The sequence below is a fragment of the Ambystoma mexicanum genome, chromosome 3q, assembly GCF_040938575.1.
Source record: "Ambystoma mexicanum isolate Mex_15411 chromosome 3q, UKY_AmexF1_1, whole genome shotgun sequence".
Taxonomy (NCBI): Eukaryota; Metazoa; Chordata; class Amphibia; order Caudata; family Ambystomatidae; genus Ambystoma; species Ambystoma mexicanum.
This window is the reverse complement of record NC_090926.1, coordinates 1,111,219,232-1,111,247,092: the sequence shown is the minus strand read 5'-3', so window position 1 is coordinate 1,111,247,092 and position 27,861 is coordinate 1,111,219,232. Positions and strand designations below refer to the sequence as shown.

General features: G+C 44.3%; 1 protein-coding gene across 1 annotated transcript in view; it reads left to right on the top strand.

Annotated features, from left to right (window-relative positions):
- LOC138447652 (neurogenic locus notch homolog protein 3-like) overlaps positions 1–27,861 on the top strand; it is a 536,025-nt gene that overhangs the window by 386,136 nt on the left and 122,028 nt on the right. Inside the window, exons 19-21 of the mRNA XM_069603876.1 lie at positions 7,666–7,867; positions 9,235–9,388; positions 23,325–23,509. Coding sequence (XP_069459977.1) covers positions 7,666–7,867; positions 9,235–9,388; positions 23,325–23,509 — 541 coding nt within the window. The remainder of the gene's footprint in view (positions 1–7,665; positions 7,868–9,234; positions 9,389–23,324; positions 23,510–27,861) is intronic.

The following is a 27,861-nucleotide window of genomic DNA, read 5'->3' as shown; positions in this document are numbered from 1 at the left end:
ACAGTCTTCCACATGAACTGATTTTTGTCTGCAACAGAACCCATTGCTACCCTGCCTACAGATGGCACCTAGACCAATAGGGTCCCTCTTCTGCCTCTGAGTGAACTCGTGCAATAGACTAGGGAAGTACTGGATAAGTAAAGGATTCTGTCTTGAAAAGAATAAAAAGTATTCACCAGTATTTACTGGTGAAAGAGTTAGCAACTATAACTCTGAGAGAACACTTAGAAAAGTTCTTACTTAGCTTGTATCTGTGTTATGACATTCTGAAAAGTATATGCAAGGTTGTTTTACTCACTTGTGAATTGGTTGTGCCTCTTTCCCAAATGTAATGCTGTTGGCTTCACTAAGTATTTCATTCAGAGAATAGGTGTACAAGTTTCCCAACTGGGTCTTGCTTCCCATAACTTGCTGTATAGCCTGTTTTAGAATAAGTCTGCCTTAGGTTTTACCTACCTAGAAAAACAGTCATTCATAAAGTGTAACATTAGGTTTTGCTTTCACTGGTCTGTTTTTATACATATGCTAAAACAGTCGTAGGTCTTATACATACCTTTTAAGTTGCCGATGGCTCCTTTAAAAAGTATATAGGTTTTACTTACCTTGAATAGCTGTATGCCATTCTAAAATAGGTTGTCATTGTTTACCTTAGTCTTTTTCACTAATCTGAAAAGCAACTGTAATCGTTCATTACACAAAAAGATCTTACTCACCTGGTATAACTGTTATCCTGAATGTAGTTAAAGGTATATATTTAGGCTTTCCTGTTCTCAGTGAAAGCTGATGAACACACCTGGAAGAAAAAGTGCCTCCTAGGTTTAGACTGAAAAACACTGTTTCCCCTATCCCAGTGGTGCCTAAGTGTTACCAGGAATGGGAGTTAGTTTGGGGGCGAAGGGGTGGCTGGAGAGGGGGTTTGTTTGACAATAAGAAAAGGGCCCTAAACCTCCACCCCTCCTACCCTCCCATGTATGCTTTTTTGCTTTCTCAGATTGCTTCCCCTCCTTATTCAAAAGCACTGCACATTCAATGTTACATTTTCTTTGTAAAACAAAATATTTGTATGTGGTCAGAGCTATTTTGTGGAATTGTAGAGAAATGTAAGCCATTTTTGTGGTTGCTCATTTACTTCTTAAAAGTGGCTAAAAGTCCTCAAAATAGCGCTTGACCACTGACAAATATTTGTATTTACAAAAAATGGTTTAACTTGGATTTGTCAGTGTCCGTTTGTGGCCACAGATCCTGTGTATCTGTTTGGAGGAGAGCTGCAACATTTCAGCTGCTTGTCTGCTTTAAAAAGGAAAGCTGTGTGAGGCGTCCATATATGAAGCTTGTGTGAGGCCACGGTGTCGCGGACAGCTCCCAACCTCCTGTGGCTCTCTAGAGCACCCGCACCCAGTGGCCCATTAGAAGCTGCAGGCCCCTTAATTGCTGCTTAGCACTTCCTTTCTTCAAGCAGAGTTTTTAAATAAGGAGCGATTTATAAATGATGGCTCATTTAAGGGGCCATTGTTTTGGACAAGACACTCTTAACCTTTGTGTGACTAATTGAATCTGGGAATTTCATTCTGAAAGCACACAAAGCACAAGTTAGTTGGCTAAATCTTCGCCGTCCAGCAGGCCAATATCTCACAGAATAGTTTTAAACGAACTACATTATTTTCAGATGTTCATATTTAACACCAAAATGTGTTTTTTGCTAAGAATGTAATATTTTCATCACACCATACATGAACCCTGAATTTGTCAACCATAAACGGGTAACCCTTTCACACATTACATTTTGTTATAAGCCTTTTAAAACCCAAAGACAATTCTTTGCCTTTTGCAGCGTTGCAATCCTGGATACTGGTTTAGTTTTCCCTGATTGTGGCTGCTTTTCAGGGCACAAGTAAAGGATACATGTGGGTGGACAGCGTAACTTTTTTCCCCCCGAGGGCGGACGCAACCCATTGGCGTTTTCTGAGGTTGGCAAGCTTTCTCAAGTATTTGACTACCAGGATTTTACCCAGGCTGTGATGTTCCCAGTGTAGACGTGTACACACAAGAAAACAAGCACCTGTCTCGTACTGGGATTTAGTTTTCCTGGGAATATTTCACTACAGATTGCTGGGTTTAAAAGGTGAGCACCTTTATACTTTGCCAGCATATTTATTGGAACATTTCCTCTGTTTATTTTTCTGGTGTTCATTACTTTTTTTTTTTTTTTAAAGTCTAATGTTCTTTTGTCTTGCACATGTTCTTCTAAGGGGGAAGGTTAATTGAAATACATTTGCATATTTTGTTTTAAGATATGTTCACTTACTGTGCGTATATTCATGGGTGCCAGTTCTTGATTTTCGCTATGGGGACAAAGTTATCAACACAGAGTGAAGCAAAACAGCCATGCTCATACCCAGTCAAACAGCACATTTTAAAGCGCATGTTGCAGCAGGAATAGGAAAAGATCCATATGAATTACGGGAAGATATGAACATAGAACATCTCAGCAACAATCACCTAACCTGATGAGTTGCATTTGCAACATTCTGCTATAGGATCCCCTGATAGTCCCACACCGGGCAAATCATTTTGGCCTTCTCCCCCCCCTCCAGTCAAGCCTCAGAGTGGTACATAAATGAGACTACCATCTCATTTTCTAGTGAGCAGCACTTGAAAACAGGTCTTATCCGCTTGGAGTTTTTTTTTGTTTGACAGTCAAAATTACTTATCCCCACCAAAGTGAGTGCTCTCAGGCAAATCCTACCCCTTCTCTGCTAAAAAGTTAAGTCTCTACAATTTGCAAAGGTCGTTTTCACAAATCAGTCTTCATGGGAAGAAAAAAAGGACAAAGATGGGCAAAGAGTCCCTGAAAAATAATGGCATGATTTACTCCAATTATTTTGCCTTGTAGAAATGTTAGATATTACTTGATGAACACATTACTCTTTATTCTCTGGAAAGTGTTCATAACATTGTGCTCTGGGAGACATTACCCTGCACGCAATGAAACAATAAAAGAATATTAATATAATAGACACTTACACTCAAGGTTTCTTGGTAAAACACTTATGAATTTTAGTCATTTAGAAAACATGCACTAGAAGGAGGCAACTAAATATTATACACAGATAAACTTCAATACGATTCTACAAGTTTCTTAGACAGTTTAGGCTCCCCTGAAGTAGGAGCAAAATGGCATCTCAGTACTTTAAAGTAGGAGCACAAAGGCACAAGTTTATAAAATAGATTACAAATAGTTTGTTCACCAGTCAATTCAATAGGCCTAGGCCAAAGTCAATAGTCTAGTGTCTTGGATAGGAAAGAGCAGTTCTGGTAGTAAACGGTAAAGTCTTTGCCAAAGTTCTTAGACGTAGTTTGTGAAAGAAAGGATCATATGTTGGGTCACAAGCTGATTAGGCCTACAAGTTGGGAAAGTTTCACAAACTTTCACCGCGAGAGGCAAGTAATCTTAATCAGGTTTTCACAGTACCTTAATTTGAAGAAAAGATGCAGCTGAAGACCTGTTCCTGCAGATCTCGCTGTTCCTGAGCCTCAGTCGTGGTGACAAGAGGGAGGACGTCGGGGGACTCCTGCACTGCACGGGGACTGGTCAAAAAGCTGGCAATTGGAAGATCTTCGGTTTGAGTAGCTGTAGACCAGCACACAAGCTGGTGTCCTTCTCCCTGGTTAACCTTAACCAGCTCCAAGAATGGTATCCAGGTGGCTTACGAGTTGATTGGTCCCACCAACTCAAAGGAAGAAGTCGTCCTTGAAGGGGCTTCTCTGTCGAGATGAAATTGGCAATTCGGACCTGCAGAAGGGCTTCACCGGGCAAACCAATGGTCCAGGAGTTGCAGCAGCTGTCCTCTTTTAGCTAGTCTTCGGTTCTTTCGTTCCAGTGGTCGACTCTGCCTTCCAAGCCAAGAGACTTGCCTTTTATTCAGGTCTCTCCCATTCATTCATTCAAGCTCAGGGAGTGTCGGGCTCCTCCCTCACTTCCTGCCCACCCCAGACACTCGGGCTCCAGAGGCGGTCTTCGGTCTTGACGCCTGCCAAAGGCGTAGGGACAAAGGGACCAAACCTGGTTTGGCGCGCAGAGACAAACTCTAGAAGGACCTTTCCAAAAAGAAACAGCGAAAAAAGACAACAGGGCCCTATTTTTATAGAGTGGCTCAGACACCATCTTGAAAAACATGGCTCCCGCGATTTAACGCTACTATTCAGGGTCAGTAAAAATAATGGTAGTTCGTTGAAAAACCACTACCACCAGCCATTTCAATAGGAAAGTGTAGCATTTGACTGCTACATGAGTTTCTAGACACAATAACACTCTATTGTAAGATGGTGTGTGCTGGGTCTAGGAATTTACGTTCTCTGGGAAACAGTTTATCCCAGAGAAGGTATTTAAAACTTGGGAAGTTTAAAAGACGGCATTATACGATAGGACCAAAAAAAGGTCCGACCGTACAAAAAGTCAGAAAAATGCTATCACCAACTGTGGGGGGTTTTCCCCGTGTCCCCCGCAACACCCCGCTCACTATACTGTGTGGTCTAGTGAGCAGGGGATGCGGGGGACACCCCTACAGCCCCTGAAAAAAAAAGTCCCTGCGGCACCAGTTCCCGATCCTGGAAGTGAAGGGGAACTGGCGCCAAAGGGAGACAGCGTGAAGGAAAGGTAAGTAGGGTAGGGGTATGTTGGGGGGGTGTGTGTGGGGAGTGTTAAGGGTGTGGGTGTCTTGTGGGTGGGGGGTGTGGGTTTATAGATGCGTGTTCACATGGGAAATGTGTGAACCTTTTGTGGTTTGCACATTTCTCATGCAAACTTTACCATCGCTGACTTTTCAGCGATGGAAAAATCACGCAGATCCTGAAAGACATCCCTGTTTCACTGCACTGAAGGTGCTGTATGACACACATGAAAAGATGATGCCTATGGAGTTGTTAAACTCCATAATCAAAGAACACAAGAGTAAAACACACATCAAAATACATGAGAGACTGGGGGAAAAAGTCTTGCTCTCTTTACAGGTAAAAAAAAGTCCTCAAAATCCAGCAATGTTGCTCTGGGTCTCTAAGGTGAAGGGAATTTGCACATTTATGAGGATTCTCCCCAACACCCTCGACCTTGCTCAATTGACATTGGCTGTCCTGGCTCCTTGCAGACTCTTTTGACCCTTTGACTTTGTGTTTATCTGTCCCTCAAAAAGTCATACATAGGTTACTAGTATTGCTGGGGAAAGGGTTAACCTATAACTTCATTGTAAAGTACTTGCCTGGTCGGAGAACTTGTTAAGCTTTGTTTCCTTCCCTAACCTTTTCTTTTTTGCATAACTCCAGTATTGCGTGAAGTGTTAGTGATATATCAATGTCCACAGTGTCCTAGCTATTGAAGTCAAATCAGGGTGTAGGAAGTGTGTTTTTGACCTCCCAAAGGGGTATCTACTTAACTGAAGGTGTATTTTTGAAGGGTATTTTATTTTTTGCATATTACTCTTTCTAAACAAGGCTTATTTTAAAACTGACTTTTAAATTAATAAGTTATTTTAATAAACCTTGAGAATAAGTGTTATTTGAATACTTGTCACTGTGAATCACTGTTACAATCCTACAGCTCACATTGACCCCTCCTGAGATCAGCCTGGCTGCTCAGTCACTCTACCAACTTGTGTAGTACAGGTCTATACCAAAGGTTGGGTTTCCTGTTGCCAAGCGGACAAAGCTGGTGTAGTCTCCCACAGGGCTACTACATACAATCTTGCTTAACACCGACTTACCTAGAGAGAGTTAGTTTTCTGAACAAGGTCTATGCTTTGTTCTGTGTACTTTAAAGCATAGTTTTGTGTTTTTGAAATGTGTTTATATGATCTGTGATCTTACTTATTTCCCCCAAGATTTATCTTGTATTTAAATAAACCCTTTATTTTTACAATGCATAGTGTTTCAGTGTTTCTTTGGACCATTTGTATTACAATTTAATTTGTATTGATTATACGGCCCTGTCTCCCTAAGATAAGCCTGCCTGCTCTGTCAACGCTACCAACGAACTCAGGTGTACAGCTTTAAACTAAGAGTAGAGTCTTGTACTGTCTCAGTTGTATGGTTTTACCAAGCCCTTACTTGGAATTCAGAAGAACTGTCATAACAATGGCAAGGTTTCTTTCCAGAGCTATGTTTTGGGAGTGTTTGGGTGTGGGATGGGGTGTGGAGGTTGCAGTGCATGCCGTGGCCTCGAATTTGGAGATAAGCTTGTGGGGTTCCCTACAGGTGTTTGGGGCATAGCTGATTTTATTCCATTAATAGTATTTTTGTACCCTTGTGGATTTCTGCTCTGTAGGATTTGAGCTGCCTGGCGTAGGCTATTCCTTGTAAGTGGTGACTGGTCTGCCCACCATCTCCGTTATAGGATGTGGTTTTGGGATTTGAGAGCTGGGGTGAACCATCTGTGGCAAGAGGCACTGTCTTTTAGAGAAGGATCTGATGGGGTGACTGGGCTAATTGCTTCCAAGAACCAGTGGTCGAAGTGTTGGATGGTGTTCTGATCCAACTGGACTGAAGTGGTAGGGCGGTCAGGAAGGCAAGTAGGGAATCTGCCAGGTCTGGAGTTACTTTGATTTTCTTCCATGGTGGGAGAGGGTGGATGGCCTGGGGCTGTTGGAGGATACAGGGTCTACAGTCGAGAGAGTGAAGATGGCTGCATGGTCCATCCAGACTAGTGGGGGAGGCGGAAGAGGGGTGATGAGTTCAGAAGAGCTGAGGATTGCGTCTGGCCTACATAGTGGGTGGGTCCTGATACTAGTCAGATGTAGGGTTTCCAAGTTGTCCAGAAGGGATCATGGTATGGGGTTATGTGGGACATCAAACCAGATATTGGAGTGCGTTAAACATGTGGGGAAGGGGTAAGACCAAGGTGGCTGCTTATGAGTCTATGAAATTGTTAGCTGTACTACACAACAAGCCTGCCACCTCCTGAATTGAACCCTTGCTGCTCAGCCATACTACCATTGAAAGAATAGTTACTTTAGCCAACTTATTGGTGCAATACTGTTTACACTTTTGTAATTTTTGAAAAACCCTCTTAACATCACCCATTTATTTGGGGCTGCTGCATTCTCTCTTTGTAGGTCTGGTTCTGGATATGACCTGTGATGTGTATCCAGGTCCATGCCATATACACATGTTCACACTAGTCTCCTCTGGGTAGCAACTGTCCTCAGTCAAACACTCAAAGCTGTTATAATTATTTTTGTCAATGCAGGGAGGTTTCCCTCCCCTCCTAACGGACAAAAACCAACCAAGACGTGAAGAAAGCATGCTGCTTGTCATGAGTTTTGAATTTGCCTGCTCATCGGTAAACCAGGTTTGACTGTAGTACATCAATATTGCTCTGTTGTGTCACCCCTGGGGTACACTGGTACAGAGACTACAATCCAGTAACCTCCCACCAATGAGTCGGGTACTCTCAGCCAGCCAACTGACTTCCTATATAGGGTAACGGTTACTGGTGTACCCATGTACCTGAGAGGCCCATTGATCACATTTGGAGACTGCTTGATGTGAAGATCTTTTTGGGGATGTACAGTCAAGTGGGTAGACTTTTTAAGCATTCACTATAGCTTGTAGTGCTATGCAGGAAAGGCAAACATTCCCAGCACAATTGTTTCAACACCTTTTTCCCTCCTGCAGCTCGTGCTTCAATGGTGGAACTTGCATCGACAGCGTCAATGCCTACATCTGTACCTGCCGTCCAGGCTTCACTGGGTCCAACTGCCAGCATGAGATTGATGAGTGCGAGTCCAGGCCTTGCCTGAATGGAGGGGTGTGTGTAGATGGAGTTGAGACTTATCGTTGTACCTGCCAGGAAGGTTACACAGGAAGCCAATGCCAGGTGACATCCTTTTGTATTATAACCATAGTTATCTTTCTGTTTTAACCATCTCATTTTAGAGTTTGAAGAACGCACGTTTCTGCCCTTCCTTGTATGACATGGGAGATTTGTTTTTGGATCTAGTTATCTGGGATTACAGTCGCCGTCTAGTTCCTTTTTTTGTTTGTTTAACTTAACCATACTAAAGCAAATTTTTATTCAGTGATGGATTGAAACTTTCATTAGAAATACTGAATCATTTCAGTTTACTAAGATATTTAACAATTGCTGCCAATGACATCCCTGCGTTATGATCGGGGACTTGACACCCCAAGCCAATTCTACTGCAATTCTGGGAGGTTATCAATTCACAGCTGAAATAATTTGTTTACCAACTCAGGTGAGAGGCCCTGCACTACCTACACTTCCTGTCCAAGGCACTAAATCATGTCCAGTTCTACGCTGTGCACCCCCTCATATCCCCCTTCCCTCCCCATGTTGGGGAGAATTTTCATTTTTAGTGCTTAATCCCGCACACCTTAGAGATCCCCAGCTCTTTTGCTGGACTTTAGGACTTTTACATTTTTACCTTGGAGTGGGTCCTTTTTCTCACTCAAGTGTTTTGACCTGATTTGGATTATAAGTTTGCTTTTTGGAGTCTGACCAACTCCATAGGCATCTACCTTTTTGTATGGTGACACCCAGCACCTTCAGTGCAGTGTCGGAGAAATCCTTTAGATTTATCAGAAGGTTTAAATGTTTTCTTGTGTGAACTACTGTTCCCAAGAATAGTAAAGGGAAATTGACTTTACTTACCTTTCCTCTTTGTAGGTCCAGCACACCCCATCTTATGTGGAGTGCTGGGGGGGGTTACTTAGTAGCCCCTTTTTCTACTTACTCATGTAAAAATTTTATATTACCCTCACTACTTTTAATGGCTGGTGGCAGTGGTTTGCTCAGTCACACTACCAACTTGTGTAGTACAGGCCTATACCAAAAGGTGGGTTACCTAATACCAAGAGGACAAGTGTTGTGTAGTCTGTTACTACCTCAATTCTTGCCTAACACCCCGCAAAGGTGAACCGTTTCTTCCCTTCCCAATTTAAATGGTCCCATTGACAGGTGCAGCTTGCCTCCCATTTCAACTCGCCTTCATCTCCAAACTGTTCTGCATTGTTCCCCAGTCAGTCTCCAAATTGGGGAAGAGATTAATGTTAAACTGTGCCTTTGCAATAATGAAATAATTAAGACCTCAATGATGTTTGCTTCCGTCTGTATGAGCTATTGAAGATCCCGTTTGACAACATTTATTGACCCCAAGTACATATTGCAGGCTTTCCGTTGGTTCTGTAACAATCCTAAAAGACTTTCTTTTCTCCTGCTTTTAGAACTTCCTGGATTGGTGCAGCAGATCTCCCTGCCAGAATGGGGGTCGGTGCAAGCAGACTGGAGCCTCCTTCAAATGTGAATGCCCTGGCGGTTGGACAGGTGCATACTGTGATATTCCAAGTGTTTCCTGCTCAGTGGCTGCTGCACGCAGAGGTAAATGCTTATGAAGGCACTCTAATCTGATTTATGTTTGAGAACATGGAAGAATTAATTTCATTAAAATTAATAAAAAAATGTAAGGCATGCCCACAAACGCTCATGCCAGGGAAAAAATACAATCTGTTAGGGGAAAAAAGACCAAGAGATTATTGCAAGGATAACACGTTTTAATCTCTCAAAATATAGGTAGGCCATCAAAGAACTCTACTGCTCAAGAATATTCTGCCAAAAAATAGTACAAGAAGAAGGTTATAAGGAAACACATCACTAATGACCTCACATATACAGTAAAAACCTGCGTGGCTGGTTGGTGAGACCCTATACATGGGCAACCTGCTCCATAGGGGATACCAGGCTGCTATTGGTCCCAGCCCCGTCCGCTTGTTTTCCATCACGTGGGGTCAGCTGGGCTAATCTCCAGGGAATCGAGGTCAAGTTTGCCATTAGTAACTATGTAAGACAATGCTACTCTATCATTGTGCCATGCACCTGGTAAACCCGGGGACTGGCACAGGGGGAGGCTTATGATCATGCTGACCCACACATTCTTCACTCAGTCCATATCGCACTCTCCGCACCCAAGACTTCCACCCTCGCTTTGGACTATAATTTATTCCACCCTGTACCTCGTATTACAAAGTTTGTCATTATGAAATAAGGTGGAATGGTAGTGTTCTTTAAGATCTTTTATGACCACTGGGTTTATGGTTGGTGGTCTGAGGTCCCTACTATCGGGGAATTCAGGGGTCTTGGACTGGGGCAGTTTTGTGTCATAACTCATGGTGGGCTGGGTGGGGGTTGGAGGTCTGCTTTTGGCCTGGCTGCGATAAAGGTGTATTTCAAGGCACCTGGTACTGTCTTGCAGCCTTGCATGGTGCATTCATTATCAGGATAACACTTTGTAGCAACAGTTATGGAACAAAGGAATGTTTCTATGAGAGCTAGCAGCATGGGTCTCTATCATCAGCGCTTGGGCCTGTTAAGGTTGCTTCGCTGGGTTCGCGTTTTCCATTCAGCCATGCAGGGCCGAATTTTTCTACCATAACTACAGAAATGCACTTTCTTATATTTGCACACTAAGTCTACGCGTTTATATTTAATGTTGTTTGTGTAGGGGTTCTTCCCCCTAACCCCCTGGTACATCGCAAGTTTAGTTATGAGATTCGCCTTACTTAAAGCGCCTGGGGGGGGATGCGGGGGGAGAGAAAGAGGTTAATTTCCTTCACAACATTCTCCCCTTTTGTTACTTCTACAGTAACAAATTTCTCTGCATATTTGCGCTCAGTTTCTCACCTTTCTACGTCCTCAAGGTGGAGGTCCTTTTATTGCCATCCAAGCTCTGCATACTGATTGCAAAGTTTCTCCTGCCTGTGCATATTCTTCGGGTGTGCATGTAATATAAATGCATACCCCCCATCCACAGGAAAATCTACCTAAACTTTCTGAAGAGAAACCCGCCTCTGGCGCTAGTGTCTGGGGGGAGCAGGAAGTTAGAAAGGTTCCCAAAACTCCCTGTGCTTAGTCTACTAGGAGACCCAAATGCACTCTGTGATGATTGGTTGGCTGACTGTCCGGCAAGGACAGCCACCCTGCTGGGCGAGTGACAGCTAGGCTGGAATGAATGGGAGAGAACTGAATAAAAGGTGAGTCTTTTGGCTTGGAAGGCAGAGTCGACCACTGGACGAAGGAACCGAAGACCAGCTTTTATGAGGACGCCTGCTGCAACTCCTGGACCGTTGGTTTGCCCGGTGAAGCCCTGCTGCAGTGACTACTTGCCAAGTTTGCATCGACAGATGCCCCTGCAAGGACGACTTCTCCCTTTGAGTTGGCGGGACTAATCAACTCCAAAGTAAGCCACCTGGACACAAATCTCGGAGCTGGCTGAATTTCCTCAGAGTTGCTGCAGGAACTGTATAGCCAGGCAGAGGGACACCTGATTGTCTGCATTACTTTTAAGCTGGCCTAAAACTTTTGGAAATCCTCGACTCCCACGAAGCAGGACTGACCAACCATGAGCCCCCTCAGCAGAGTGCGAGACCCCACAAGTAAGGACAGTCCACCTTGACAGCCAGGAACCGCGCTTTTTGCTATTTGCTGTACCGCAAGGAGCTGAAACGCTAAACAGCCACTGAAAATAAAGTTTGCCGGTTTGCCAGAGCAGGAGTCCCACCGACGTCCTCCCTCTTGTCCCCACAACTGAGGTCCAAGAACAGTGAGAACTGCAGAGCTGCACAGGAACAGAAGTCGTCAGCTGCATGTTTTCTTCTTTGCCAAGGTACTGTAAAACAAGTCTAAGAGAACTTGCCTCTTACTGTGGAAATGCTTGTAACTTCTGCAACTCGCACGTCTAATCAGCTTATGCCCCTACATTTGATTCTTCTTTTTATCAAAGACTCCTAAGAACTTGTGCAAAGACTTTTCCATTTACTTACCTGAAGTGCAGCATCCTATACGAAGGCTTTTGTCCATTGACTGTCTTAGCCCATTTGAATTGAATGACTCTTCCAAGTGCTATCTGAAAGTATTTGCCCTGTTTAAGAATATTTGTAATTTCTTGTGTTCTAATAACCTTTGCCTTTTAGCAATTTTTTAGTGTTCTGAATGCCAACAGTAAGATATTAATGTCCCTAGCACGCTTGTTACTGAAGTCACCTGTGGGTGTAGGTTGTCTGTGGGCCATCCCAAAAGGGTCTTATCTGATTCATAAACTCAGTGTACAGTATTGAAGTGTATTTGTATGTTACTAGTATATTGCTCCCTTCTAACGAAGGCTTTATAACTAATTGATAAATTAATAATTGTTTATGCAAGAAACCGTGAGTGTAAGAGTTTATTTGAATACCTGTAACAGTGAAACTTTGTAACTCCACTACAGCTCACAGTTCCCCTCTTGAGATAGGCCTGGCTGCTCAACACACTCACACTACCAAAACTGTGGTTGGGTTGCCTATACCTGTAGTCATAGTTGCTTGTAGTGTTCCCAGAGGGTACTGCATTCAAACTTTGCCTAACCGTGACTTCATTCTTAAGGACTCTTATGTCATTAATAAATCAATGGTACCCTTTGCAGATTGTGAGGTTGCAGAAAATCATACAGGAAAGGTTAAAGGAAAGAAAAGGGTTAAACATGTGCTCAAGGCATGTGAGTATACTTAAATCTTCTAACGAAATCTAGACAAAACCTTTGCTAGCATTAACAGTCTAAAAAACAAGTTACCACCTCTGAGGGGCTGAAAATATCAGTCAATGGACTAGAAGAGTGCAGGGAGCCAGGACAGCCATTATCAATTGGAGCACAGTCGATTTCTCCTCATTTTTTAGTTGATATGGTTTATTACAAACCTTTCAAAAAGAGAAAACGAAAATAACCTCCCTTTAAAACCAACTTAACCTTCAATCATCCACACACTCCTCCCACAATAATGAAAAAAAAATTTGAATCCCATCCATTTCCCTTAAAAATAATATAAAAACTCATGACAAATAAAATCTCAGAAACCAAACCTCCTCCTCCCTTCCCTTGTATCCCTAGAACCTTTTCCATAAATTTCAGGGAGGCCAACATACTACACAATTCTTCTATTGTACATTAAGTCCTTTGGGCCCCAGAATCTGCAAGATAATTTCTTCTCAAGGAGATTAAGTCCTGACACTCTTTCATTAAATGCTTAAACGTCTCAATCTTCCCCTGGACTTTACAGTAACTACATGTTGAGCCAGTTTCATCAGTTTGCTTCCTATAGTTCATTACCTCTTTAGTTGGTAGAATGTTTAATCTCAGTCCTAGGAATAAGTTCCTGTATTTAAACTCCGGAATTTCAAAAGATAGGCAGAAGCTTACTTGGCCGGTCTATTATCCCCTACCAGCTCCAAAGCCATTTTGTATGTTGACCTTTTCATCAAGGTATCAATCCAGTCTGACCTGATAAGTTATTTTACTTTCTCAGGATTGGATACTAACTGGTCCTCTGAGATCCCCAGCTTACATAGTTCACTACTTTGTTCTTTCCAGGTTTGAAGGATAAATTCCCTACCCATCTTATCTCTATTCTTTAGAATTTCCCAGGGCCAAACCTTACCTGGTTCAATACACTTCTGATACAGTGAAAGGGACTTTCATAACATTACTGACTCAATAGATTGTAGCCCAAATTCATATCGTCTAGCAGTCTATGGAGCTGAGGCACTTCGTAGTTAATCAGTCTTGCACAAAATTGGAGCGTTTTGTAGAAATCACCTGTAGGGTCTGATAGGCACAAATTGATGTAGTAGCCGTGTGGGAGACTACACAACCCTTGTCCTCCTGGTATTAGGTAACCCACCCTTTGTTCTAGGCCTGTACTACACAAGTTGGTAGTGTGATTGAGCAGCCAGGCTCATCTAAAGAGGGGTAAATGTGAGATGTAGAGCTGTAGCAATGAAATCCACAAATACAAGTAGCCAAGTAACACTTATACTCAAGGTTTTTGTTTAAGCATTCTTTAAAAAGGGCAATATATGTAGCAATCAAATACACTTTCATATACTTTTCCAGAATCAACACAAAGCTAGTAGATACTCTTCAGAGATTTGATTTTTTTTGATTTTGATAGATTTATATTGTGCACACAACAAACAATTGAATCCTGGCGCAGATGGAACACTGGCTGAATAGAATATAAAAATCAGCCAGATAATTGTTGGTTTATGCCAGTATAATTCACCAAATGGTCACATGAAAGTGGTATCTATTTCAATAAATAGGTTTTTAAACCTGCTCTAAAGATCAATAAAGAATTTGCCCTTCTTAAATTGAGCAGAAGACTATTCCATAATCTGCGTCCAGGAATTGAGAAGCTGCAATCTCCTCTTGTAACACAGTTTGACCTCGGAATAATGAGAAGGCATTGGTCTTCTGAACTTAAAACCTGTGTGGGGTGACACCGCTTCAGTTAAGTAAGTTGGTGCCAATCCATTTAGGCATTTAAACACCCGAGATTAAATTAAACATGCTTCTTACACACTGCCTACACCCTGGGGTGACTTCACTAACAAGGACACTAATGGCATTGATATATCACTAGTAAACTTTGTAAATTCTGAGGTTGGTAGAAAGGAAAGGTTAAGGGAAGGAAAAAGGTTAAACAGGGTCTCTGAGCATGTGAGCACTTTTTATCTAGACTTCATTGTAAGATGTAAACCTTTCCCAGCAATAATAGGTAAAAACCAAGTAATCACCTATGAGGGACAGTAAATATCAAAGTCAAATGGACTAGATGAGTCTGTAGGGAGCCAGGACAGCCAAAGTCAATTGGAGCACAGTCTATGGAGCTGAGACACTCCTTAGATGACAGTATTGCACAGAGTTTGTGGAAGAAAAATCACAGTAGGGTCACAAGCTGTTACACTTGTGCATGGTAGAGCTGAAATAAACTCTAGCAAAATAACTAAGTCCGAATTGTACCTTTGGTTAGAAGAAGAATGGTCCAGCTGGCTTCTGTCTGGTTGCAGCGATGCAGATCCTGCATTCCTGGACCTCATTCGTGGGGACAAGAGGGAGGATGTCTGGGGGACTCCTGCGGCAGCAATTTGGTGTTCGGCGGCAGCTACGGGTTCTTTTCAGGTTAGCAGCACTTTGTGGTTTCAGCGCTCAGTAAACAGCACCACTGCAGCTCTTGGATACCGGTTGGGCTTCCTTCACCACCTGAGTCCTGCACTCTGGTGAGAGGACTCGAGCTCTGGTCGTCCTGCTTCTGAGGGGGCTGGGTAGACTCCTGGAGCTTCTGGCTGGATCACAGACATTGCCCTCGACTACGGATTTCTCGACCCCTGGCACTCTGTTCCTGCAGCAGCAAAGAAGTACAGCCAGTTGGGGAAGGTGGTCCAGTGGCGTTCATCTCTGGGTGAGTTGGTCCCACTGGAGCTTCTCTTGTCGATTAGAAGAGTTTCAGCACAGCAACAGGGCTTTACCGGACAATTCAACGGTCAAGGTGGATGGAGCAAGCAGGTTGTTCTTCCCGGTGCTCGACTCTCTTCAGCCCCAAAAGCCTTGCCTTTTTAAGCAGGTTTCTCCCATTCATGCACAGCCTAGGCTGTCACTCAAACTGCAGGGTGGCTGTCCTGAAAGGACAACCAGCCAATCAGGACTGGTTGCATTCATGCACACCTATAGACAAAGGACAGGGGCATTTTGGGAACCTCCCTCACCTCCTGCTCTTCCAGACACACTGGAGCCAGAGGCGGGTTTCAGGACTGAAGCCCGCCAAAGGCCAAACAAAGGGCTCAAACCTGGCTTGGCACGCAGAGTAAAACCCAAGGAAGCCTTACAAACAGAAAATGGCGAAAAAAGACAGCCGTGCCAATTTTGACAAACATGGTCACCCACTGGTGCTATACTGCAGCTAAGGATTCAGCCTGCGGTAGAAAAGCACAATAGTAGGAACAGTTGAACCACTGCCACCAGCCATTTAAAGTAGTGTAGGATAAGAGGCTACTATGTAACCCCCAGGCCTCCACATAAGATGGTGTCTGCTGGGCCTACAAAGAGAAAAGGTAAGTAAAGTCAATTTCACTTTACTAATCTTGCAAACAGTAGTTCACACAAATTGTATTTAAACCATGTGAGAAATCTAAAGGATTTCTCAGTGACTCTGCACTGAGGATGCTGGGTGTCACCATACGAAAATTAGATGCCTATGGAGTTTGCCAGACTCCAAAAACAGTGGAAACACATAATCCAAATCGGGTCAAAACACATGAGTGAGCAAAAGTTCCCACTCATTCCAGGGTTAAAATTTAAAAAGTCCTAGAGTCCAGCAAAAGAGCTGTGGGTCTCTAAGGTTGAAGGGAAAGAGCACAGAAATTAGAATTCTCCCAAACACTACGGAGTCCACTTACCGCATCTCTTTTAAGGCATCTGTGTTTAGCTTTTGCAGCACACAATCTGCTGAGAGAAACTGAATAAAAGGTGAGGTTCCTGAGGTGAAAGGCAAGTCGACCACTGGAAACTGAAGTAACCAAAGAAGACAACCAGAAGCGCCTGCAGACCCTTTGTAACACCATGAATCGACCACCTCTGTCCTGACCCCGTTTCCTATGCGACAGAGGAAATATGAAGATGACTCCTTCCCTTCGGCTGGTGGAACCAACCAGCTCTGTGACGTACTGCAATCTGAGCCATCGACTGAGGTACTATGGCGTTCCAGAGCTGCAAACTGCGAATACCAGGAGACCTCCGACCCAATTGGACTGCACTGTCTTGCCAAGGCCAAATCCGTCCAAGTCTTTGCTGAGCTCCAGGTGAACCTCCAGAGACCCAATCCAACTCATCCAAGTCCCCTCACCAGAGTGCAGGACTCCAGGAATCGAAGAAGAATGACCGGGCAAATTGTGTTCTTTGCTACAGAAAAGGTGCCAAAACCGCACTGACCAGAGAAGCTGATGAGATCCATGCCGGAGGTCCCCTTTCGAGATTTCTGCTGAAATCTTGTCCATGATCCTGCATTTCGTCACCAGACCAAAGAAGCTGGAGGGCGGTTCCAGCAATGCCTCATGGAGAGAATCCAGCTACAACCATTCTTTCCTACCAAAAGTACTGTGGGGAGAAAAGGTATTGCTTGCAGAGGTGTCCAGGGTGTCCACTCTTACCTCTGACCCAAGCTTCTGCTTGTGTCCCTTTCGTGAATCCGTTAAGAGGGTCTCCACCATGGAGTTATTCTGCTAGTATCCTTAACTAGAGATTGAAAGTATCCACAGGAACCTTTGCTATTCTGCTGCTTTGTAAGACTTAGAGCCCGCTCGGAACTGCCTTTTAGCTAGGGTTGATGTTAGGCAAAATTGTATGCAGTACCCTCTGGGACCACCACACACAATTGGGACTACAGGTGTAAGTAAAACCAACCTTTGATACAAGTCTGTACTACAGTTTTTGGTAGCGGAGCTGAGCAGCCGGGCTTATTTCAAGAGGGAATGTGAGCAGTAAATGTTACACAGAGGTCTTTCAATCAGTGTTTCAAGTAGACAATTGCACTCAAGGTTTCTTGGTAAAACACTTATTAGTTTATTTCAGTCAGTTAGAAAACATTCACTAGGAGGCAACTAAATATTATACACAAACTTCAGTACAATTCTACAAGCTTCTGAGACAGTTTAGGCTCCCCTGAAGTGGGAGCAAAATGGCATTGTTACTTTAAAGTAGGAGCAAAAAGGCACAAGTTAATAAAATAGACTACAAATACTATTTAGACAGTGCAAATAGTTTCAGTTCATCAGAAGTCAATTCAATAGGCCTAGGCCAAAGTCAATGGTCTAGTGTGTTGGTAGGAAAGAGCAGTTCTGGTAGTAAACGGTAAAGTCTTTGCCAAAGTTCTCTGAAGTAGTTTGCGAAAGAAAGAATCACATGTTGGGTCACAAGCTGATTAACCCCTGCAAGTTAGGAAAGTTTGACAAACTTTCACTGCGAGAGGCAAGCACTCTCAATAGGGTTTTCACAGTACCTTAATATGAAGAAAAAGATGCAGCTGAAGAGGTCTATTCCTGCAGATCTCGCTGTTCCCGAGTCTGTCGTGGTGACAAGAGGGAGGGCGTAGGGGCTCCTGCACTGCACGGGGACTAGTCAAAAAGCTGGCAATTGGAAGATCTTCAGTTCCAGTAGCTGTAGTCAAGCACACAAGCTGGTGTCCCTCTCCCTGGTTAAACCTAACCAGCTCTGAGAATGGTTTCCAGGTGGCTTGCGAGTTGATTGGTCCCACCAACTCAAAGGAAGAAGTCGTCCTTGAAGGGGCTTCTCTGTTGAGATGAACTTGGCAATTCGGACCTGCAGCAGGGCTTCACCGGAAAAACCAACAGTCCAGGAGTTGCAGCAGCCATCCTCTTCGAGCTGGTCTTCGGTTCTTTCGTTCCAGTGGTCGACTCTGCCTTCCAAGCCAAGAGACGCGCCTTTTATTCAGTTCTCTCCCATTCATTCCAGCCTAGCTGCCACTCGCCCAGCAGGGTGGCTGTCCTTGCCGGACAGTCAGCCAGCCAATCACGCCAGTGTGCATTTGGGTCTCCTAGGAGACTAAGCACATGGAGTTTCGGGCACCTCCCTCACTTTTTGCCCACCCCAGACACTCTGGCGCCAGAGGCGGTCTTCAGTCCCGAAGCCCGCCAAAGGCGATGGAACAAAGGGACCAAACCTGTTTTGGCGTGCAGAGAAGGACCTTTCCAAAAAGAAACCGCGAAAAAAGACCGGGCCTGTTTTTACAGAGGGGGCTCAGGTGCCATCTTGAAAAACATGGCTCCTGCGATTTAACGCTACCGTTGTTCGCCGTTGGGGAAAAATCATGGTAGTTCGTTGTAAAACCACTGCCACCAGCCATTTCGATAGGAAAGAGTAGCATTTAACTGCTACATGTGTATATAGACACAGGGGATACTAGGTAACCCCTCCAGCACTCTATTATAGTGTGTGCTGGGCCTAGGAATTTGAAAAGACTAGTAAAGTCAATTTCCCCTTACATTCTCAGGGAAACAGTAGTTTATCCCAGAGAAGGTATTTAAACCTTTGGGAAGTCTAAAAGGCATCCCTTTGCTACTGCACTCAGGGTGCTGTGTAACACATGCATGAGAAGATGCCTATGGAGTTATCTAAAACTCCATAATCAACGAACACAAGAGTAAAACACACATCAAAATACATGATTGTGGGGAAAAAAGGCTCACTCTCTCTCCAGGTAAAAAAATCAAGTCCTCAAAATCCAGCGAAGTTGCTGGGGGTCTCTAAGGTGAAGGGAATTAGCACATTTATGAGAATTCTCCCTAACAGTTGAGAATTGGACTTTAAATGCTGTAACTTGCACCAAAACTGACCCTAGAATCTTAAGCTCTGCTACTATTTGGCTAACCATCGGAAGCAATAGATCTGCCAGCCAGCGCCCCCTGCCATCCTCCTGCCTTGATACAGCCTGTACACTGTCATTTGTTCTGGATTGCACTGGCCTGATGTTACACTACCGGCAATCTCCTGTATATAACCTACTGTATATAAGTTACTGTATTACTGCCTTTCCTGCTCATATGTTGTACATATTGTAAATTGTAACTTTTGTAACCCATGTAATTTAATTTTACATTTATAAAGCGCTCACACAGCCCGCAGGCATCGAGGCGCTGTTACAGGAATTGTTTATTTTTCTTAGTTGCGTAATTGTGTTTTTTTTTTTTTTTTTTTTTTTTTTTGTCTTAGTTACGTATTTATAACGCGCTTAAACACTCAGAGGTTTCTAAGCGCGGACCCGGGGATCGAACCTGTTGTTGCTCCGTGTCGTCTTGCTTCCAAGACGCGCACGCTGCCGCTGTGCTATCCTCCCGAGACATAATCTGTACTGCTCTTACCCTCGGTTCTGGTGCGCATTATAAATGAATAAAACAAACCAACCAACTGTTTTCCTTCCAAAAATACTTTCTTATGTGGTTTTGCAAACTAAATATAATTATCATATAGCTTTGTGTGTGCGCCTTATTACCGATAATATGGAAGAACTGTCGGTGTCAAAAGCTGTGACAACTGTAACGGCAAGCAACTACAAACTAAGCAGCAGCCTTTGAAAATTATCTACAATCCTATGTGTTTTGGTTTAAAAGTATTTTAAAACAGCTCTTGTGTATATTTAATATATATTTTATATAAATGTATTGTGTAAGTGTTTCTTTGAATTGCATTACTGAGTTCAGTGTACTTGCCTACAGCTCACATGTTCCTCTTATGATGAACCTGACTGCTCGGCCACTCTACCAAGGTTCCATGAGTAGTACAGACTGATGCTAAGAGTTAGATACCTGTGTTAGGCAAGGGTGTGTGCAGTACCCTTTGGGAGACTACAGCAACCTTGACCTCCTGGCAATAGGAACCCAACCTTTGGTATAGGCCTGTACTATACAGGTTGGTTCTGTGGCTGAGCAGCCAGGCTTATCTCAAGAGGGGTCAATGCGAGCAGTAGTGTTCTTACACAGAGGTTTAGTGACCAGTATTCAAATAAACGTACTCAAGTTTTCTTGATTAAAAAATTAACTTCAGTCAGCCTTCCTCAGAAGGGGCAATATATCAGCAACACACAAATACACTTCAAAATACACACTTAGTTTCTCTAAATCAGCAGGTACCCATTTGGGATGGCACACAGATGATTCCTACACCTTGAGGTGACTTAAATAACTAGAACACTGTGGACATTAAAACATCACTGGTATATTTAGAGCAATACTGAGATTGGTGTCAAAGAAAAAGGGTTTAAGAATATAACCAAGATAAAACAAATATTCTGAAGCAGGGAAGTACTTTTTAACCCCCAATGCAAAGTAAATTAACCCTTTCCTGGAGGAAAGGTAAAACTCAGTCTGAGGTAAGAAGAGTCTTTCAGGGAGCCAGGCCAGCCAACGTTAATTGAGCACAAGTCTAGGTGAACTGAAGCACTTCTTTCAGGTAAGTAAACGTCTTGCACAATGTTTTAGAAGTCTTTGTAGAAGAAGTCGAATCAATGTAAGGCCACAAGCTGGGAGGCTTGTGAGGGACAAAGCTGCAAGCAACTCTGCAAAAGCAACCAAGACAAGTCTCAACTGAGAACAAGTAAGGCTACACAAGAGGTAAGTCCCCTTAGTTTTACAGTACCTTTTGGTTAGAAGAAATGGTTCCAGCTGGCTTCTGTTCCTGTGCAGCTCTGCATATCCTATTGTTCCTGGGCCTCAGTCATGGGGACAAGAGGGAGGACGTCTGAGTACTCCTGCACTACAATGGGGAGGTCAGCAGTAGCAAAGGGCAAACTTCAATTCAGCAGCCCTTTGCGGTTTCAGCTCCTTGCATCTCAGCAGACAGCACCACTTCGTTTCTCGGCTACCACTATGGACTTTTCTTGCATCTGGGGTCCAGCACTCTGTTGAGGTGGCTGAGGCTTGGTCAGTCCTGCTTCCTGGGAGTCCGGAGGATCTGTCGAAATCTTGGGGTCGGACTTAAGTGATGCCCTCAATCTGGTGTTCCTCTCCCTGGCACTTAGAGGATGTCCAGGCGAGTTCACTTTGGGGTTGATTGGTCCCAGCAACACAAGGGGAGAAGTCATCCTTGCAGGACTTCTCTAGTCGAGGCAGATTCAGGGCTTCAGCACAGTAGCAGGGCTTCACCGGGCAAACCAACGGTACAGGAGTTGCAGCAGGCGTCTCTTCCAAGAAGTTCTTTGGATTCCTTTGTCCCTTGGTTGACTCTGCCTTCCAAGAAAAAAGCCTAGCCTTTGATGCAGGTTTCTCTCATTCATTCCAGCGTAGCTGTCAATCACACACTCCAAGAACAGCCAGCAGGCCAATCACCTTTGGGTGCATTCCTGTAACCAAGGGGATTAAGCACGGAGTTTCAGGCACCTCCCTTACCTCCGCCCCTGCCAGACACGCTGGAGCCAGAGGCAGGCTTAACTCGTGAATCCCACCAAAGCAAAACAAAGGGACCAAACCTGGTTTGGGGTACAGTAAATTGCGAGAAAGACCTTTCCAGCAAGAAATGGCGAAACAAGACCGGGCCATTTTGACAAAATGGGTACCCATGGGTGCCTTACTGCAGCTGCGAACGCAGCCCGCGGTAAAAACACAAAATGGTAGTAAACAAAAGTAAACCACTGCCACCAGCCATTAATTGTAGAAAGGCTAACCTAAAAATGTTACATGAGAAACTAGACAAAGGGGATACTAAGTAACCTCCGATCACCCTATTGTAAGATAGTGTGTGCTGGGTCTAGAAAGTTACAAATTGTAAGTAAAGTCAATTTCACTTAACTGCTCTTGGAAACAGTTGTTTCATCAAGAGAAGGTATTTAAACTTTTGGGAAATCTGAGACTCTTCCCTGTGCCACTGGACTGAAGGTACTGTGTGACACAATGTAAAGATGATGCCTATGGAGTTTGTCAGACTCCAAAGTTAAAAGAAACACAGTCCAAATCACTGAAAAATACGTGAGAGTGGGGGGGGGGGAAGGGTTACACTTTCTCCAGGTTAGAAATTAAAAGTCCTAATGTCCAGCAAAAGTGCTGGGGGTCTGGGCCAGATGAGTGACTAAAAATGCAGCAATTGCAGAAAATGTTCAAGCAGGTAAGGGGGACCCTGTTCTGTCAAGTATCCAGCAACAAGAGTGAGTAAAGGCAGGTAAGGGGGTGGGAGGGTTGGTGTCCAACAAATCTTGTTGGTCCTTAGGATTGTCACCTCAACAGGATGTGGGAGGCAGAGCCCATCTTTGTATCCTGGTCTAAACCAGTTGAAACCAATAAAGGGGCTTCACATATGGGCAATATAAGCCTACTTGTTTCTCTAGAACAAAGGATGCGCTAAACCACAAAATGACGAGAGCATTAAAAAACAAATACCTTAGGCTAACAACGCAGCAAAATGGCTTGCTCTCCTGGTGAAAGCAAAGGTAAGGTTCAGCTGTCACCTACCTACACCCTAAAAAACATGTAGGGATATAGAACCACCTTAGTGCACAAATGGCATACTTAGTAGGCATCCCTGGGGTTGGGTGCCTTATGGGTGTACTCTAGACCATGTAATCAACGCTAAGGTGTTGAAAAGTGGTTGCAATGGCAGGGGTACTTGGGTCCATCAGGCCACCAAAATAGAAATGAGGGATCCAATAATGGGGTGGGGGGGTTTTTTGAGAAATAAAAGGTGACCTTAGTATCCCCAAAATAGGAATTTTGTCTTGAAAATATCAATAGATAAAAATGATGGGGGTAGCAACCCCTAAGTGTCACGGATGAGTATGCTCGTCCCTTTTGAATAGACTTGCATAATAACCTGGCACTTAAGGTGATGGAGGAAATGTTGTTAAAAGGAAAAATGACTAATCTTTACCATGTTTAGTTTTCATCAATTCAGTTTGTGCTTAATGATGTCATTGTTGCTCGCCATGACTGTAATGTGCTCCCTGTCTTGCAGGTGTGAGGCTAGACAACCTGTGTGAACATGGGGGCTCCTGCATTAATGCTGGCAGCACGCACCAGTGCATTTGCATGGGGGGGTACACTGGCAGCTATTGCGAAAAGGAGGTGGACCAGTGTCAGCCCAACCAGTGTCACAATGGGGCAAAGTGCCACAGCTACGTGGGAGGCTATGTATGTGAGGTGAGTATGCTGCTCTAGTGGACGGGTAGGGGGCTGGGGGGGTCGTTTTACACTTGCTCTTTTGAATATAATATTCTGTGCACTTATACTCTTATCATGTTATGTCTGTTATACTGTACAAACTCAATTTCCGTTGGAAGACCAAACACACACACTGGCATGTGACCTATTGAAATATTTATCTAATCAAAATGGAAATAAGCGGGTACGTTGGTTGACCTTCGAAATGGCTCTCTTCCAGACTTGCTTAAAAGTAATCTGACAATGTTGCAATCCCCAAATTCCTAAAACTCGGGCAGCTCTCACACCACATTGAAATCCGCATCACAAATGCACTATAACCTATCTGATCACCCTACCAGAAGGCATCACAATAAAGTCTCACAGTTTTAATTCACATTTTTAACCGCCACAGCAAACTACAAAAAACAAAATCTAACTAAATGTTCGGAAGTATAACTCAGTTCAGCCGCATTTTACCTCTTGATGTATGCCAACACGCCTGACTCTTCTGGAAAGGAATCGTTCATAAGTCAGCCTTTTTGAAATACTAAAATATCGATGTGAAATGCTACCCAGTAAAACCACTAGAAGTGACACAACTTGTTACCATTTTTTGTATGTGTTTATTATTCATAACCTTAGTTTCAAATAACTACTGCAGTGTCCCAACTAGTCCAACAGAGATGCCACACATGAATTCATGTTGCATTGGAATTGCAGGCATTGCCCACATGCATTGTGTCGATCTTGCCATCCTTCAATCTGATATTTCAACATGGGAATTCCCCATCCATATGCCCCACAACCACGGTGCCGCTATGTGGGATACTTTCTGGGTAGTTATCTATTCCTACAGTCCCTGGTTCATCACCCACACCCCATCCCTTGGACACCCCTGCGGAGCTGGCAGGTGTACCCTTGGATGGACCCCTGTCCAAGAAACCTCTCAAAGGGACCCATATCTTTTGGTCTACTTCGAGCAGGCAGCATCAACGCAAATTCCGTTTTTTGCCAGTCTGACATGTTCAGCCACTGTCGACATGTAGGGGACACTCCCTTATACCAGTACGTAGCTATCCACAATCTGGCTACAACCGATGCCATGATTAAGTCTACTTATAGCTCTGCCCTCTCCGTCAAACATCGCAAGCTGCCATTTCATTGGTGCATCTGAAACCGCCTCCCCATCATGTCCGTGACAACGTGCTGCCTGAAGTTGTGTACACCCCTACACTGCCATGCTTCAGTGCATGAGGTCTGCTGATTGGTCGTGGCATTTGCCACACACTGCTGGCCTCTGGGCAATTTATTTTATTTATTGGGTATTTATATTGCACCAATACACAATGTGTTTAGTTTGGCGCAACAAGACGGAGGGAGATGGATGGGGAGGGGAAAAGGAGGACAAAACTAACAATCCTACTAGGCCTTGTGAAATTCGGATGGTGCAAGTGTAGGGGAGTGGCGAGGAGGAGGGAGTGCCGGTCGGGACTAGGGCCTGTGGAAAAAAGTGAGTGCCTATGGAGCCCAGGTGGACAGACCCAGGGGAACGCAGAGGGTGCAGGGGTTGAAAGAGCTACAAGGATTCAGGCCCAGCCAAGCTAGTACAGGGAGAGGGGCCCGGAAGGGCAAGTGCCGTTTGAGGGGGGTGAGGATCAGGGGAGACCAAGTGCAGGGGTAGACTGGATTGGGGCGGGGGGGTTGGGGGGTCTGGCGCCCCGTAAAAGTGAGGGACCCTGGCAGCCAGTCAAGAGGCAGAAGGGGACATTAGCAGGGGATGGGGGTAGAGGGAAAGAAAAAGAGAAAAGGAAGGTCTTGAGAAGCTTCCGCAATTTAAGAGATCTGGCTCAAGTCTGAGAGACGCAGGGAGGCCATTCCAGAGGGAGGCACCTGAAGAGGAGAGAGATCTATCCCCTGATACTCTGCTTGGCTAAGCGCATGACCGTCAGAGTTGGAGCTAGACCACTGTTAGGCAAGATTGTATGTAGTAACCCTTTGGGAGTCTACACCAGTGTTGACCTGTTGGTATTAGCTAACCCAAGTATTGGTAAAGGTCTGTACTACATATGTTGGTAGAGTGACTGGGCAGCCAGACCTATCTCAAGAAGTGTAAATGTGAGCTGTAGCATCGAAAGCCACACATACAAGTATCCAAATAACACTAATACTCGAGGTTTTCTAGTAAAATAGTTATTTAATTAATGGTCCGTTTTAAATAAGCCTTCTTTCAAAAGGGCAATATGCAACAATCAAAAAAAACTTCTCAGTTTTAGTTTAATCAAGTAGATACTCATTAGAGATGCCATCAATACATTTCCTACACCCTGGGGTGACTCGGCAGTACTGGCATTTATATATCACTTTTTGGTACTTGATACATTCTGAGGTTGTGAAAAAGGAAAAGGTTAGGGAAGGAAAAAGGTTAACAGGTACTCAAAGCATGTGTGCACTTTTCAATCTCCCAATCAAGTATAGATTAGGTCTTTCCCAGCAATACAAGTTAAACTTGTGCACCACCTATGAGGGCCACTTACAATCCAAATCAATGGGTCAGAAGAGTCTGCAGGGAGCCAGGACAGCCAAAGTCAACTTGAACAATGTCTATGGAGCTGAGGCACCTCTTCAGATAGCACAAATGTATTTTAGAGAGCTTGTAAGGAATTACTGTTGTCACAAGCTGTTAGGCTTGTGAATGTTCAGAGCTGAAATCAACTCTGCAAAAAGAAGCTACTGCAAGTCTCGAGTGAGATAATGCAAGCTACAGACGAGAGGTAAGTACCCCTTTGTCAGCAACAGTACCTTAGGTTTGAAGAGGATCCAGCTGGCTTCTGTTCTGGTTGCAGTCTAGTTCCTGGGCCTCAGTCATGGGGACAAGATGAGGACGTCTGGAGGACTCGTGCACTGTAGTTCGAAGGTCGTCGGCGGCTACAGGCTCTTTTCAAATCAGCGGCACTGTGGTTTCAGCTACCGGCAAATGGCGCCACCGCGAATCTTGGACACTTGGTGGGCTTCTGTAGTCTAGCACTCTTGTGATGTGACTCGGGCTTGGGTCATCCAGCTTCAGGAGGGTCCTCAGGACCTTCTTGGAGCTCTGGTCCGGCTTAAAGTCGATGCACTAGACTGATTTCCCGACCCCTTGCACTCTATTCCAGCATCAGCAAAGTAGTACAGCCAGTTGGGTGAAGGTCCTCCAGCAAAGTTAGTCTTGTTTAGTTGGTCCCACCAACCCAAGGGAAGAAGTAGTCCTTTCAGGGCTTCTCTAGTCGATTCCGAGTTAGAGCCTCAGCACTGCAGCAGGGCTTCACCGGGCAGTTCAGCGGCCCAGGAGGCTGCAGCAAGCTTCTCATCCAGTTGCCTTTGTCAGATGTTTCGTCCAGCGGTCGACTCTGCCTTCATTCCAAGAAACCTTGACTTTTTTGCAGGTTTCTCCCATTCATGCACAGCCTAGCTGTCACTCAAACACAGCAGGGTGGCTGTCCTGCAAGGACAGCCAGCCAATCTGCAATGAGTGCATTCAGGTAACCAATGAGACTTATGGACAAGGCGTTTCGGGCACCTCCCTCGCTTCCCGCCCTGCCAGACACACTGGACCCAGAGGCGGGTTTCAGCACTGAAGCCCGTCAAAGGCAAAACGAACATAAGGGTTAAACCTGGGTTGGCGTGCAGAGTAAAACCCAAGAAAGAACTTGCAAGCAAGAAATGGCAAAAAAAAGAAGGGGCCATTTTGACAAAATGGGCATCCATGGGTTTAATACTGCAGTTGAGGATGGTGTGTACTGGGCCTACATAAGAAAAACAGGTAAGTAAAGTTAATTTCACTTTACTACTCTTGGGAACACTAGTTCACCCAAGAGAAGGTGTTTAAACCTTAAGAGAAATCCAAAGGACTTCTCTGTGACACTGCACTGAAGGTGCTGTCACCATACAAAAGTAGATTCCTATGAGTTTGTCAAACTCTAAAAACAAAAAGAGTCTAAATTGGATCAAATATACTTGAGAGAGTGATAAAGTCTCACTCACACCAGGATAAAAATGTTAGTCCAGCGAAAGAGCTGGTGGTCTCTAAGGATAAAGGCACAGAAATGAGAATTCAAATGGATTGAGTCCTCCAAAGCATTCTACATCTTTGACATGTAATATCCACAGCTGTGCACTTCGGAAACTTTTTCGGCAGAGGGTGTCCTGCCTCGATGGCGTCTGGTCCATGTCCCTAGAGGGCCTCTGTCGAGGGCGACGTCATAGGATGTTATAAATAGGACGCATGGTGCCTGTATCCTCAGTTCAATTTTTTACGCGAATGTGTTAACTTCGTGAGACTCTGCGCGCCTCGTGTTTTCTTCATTGTAGAT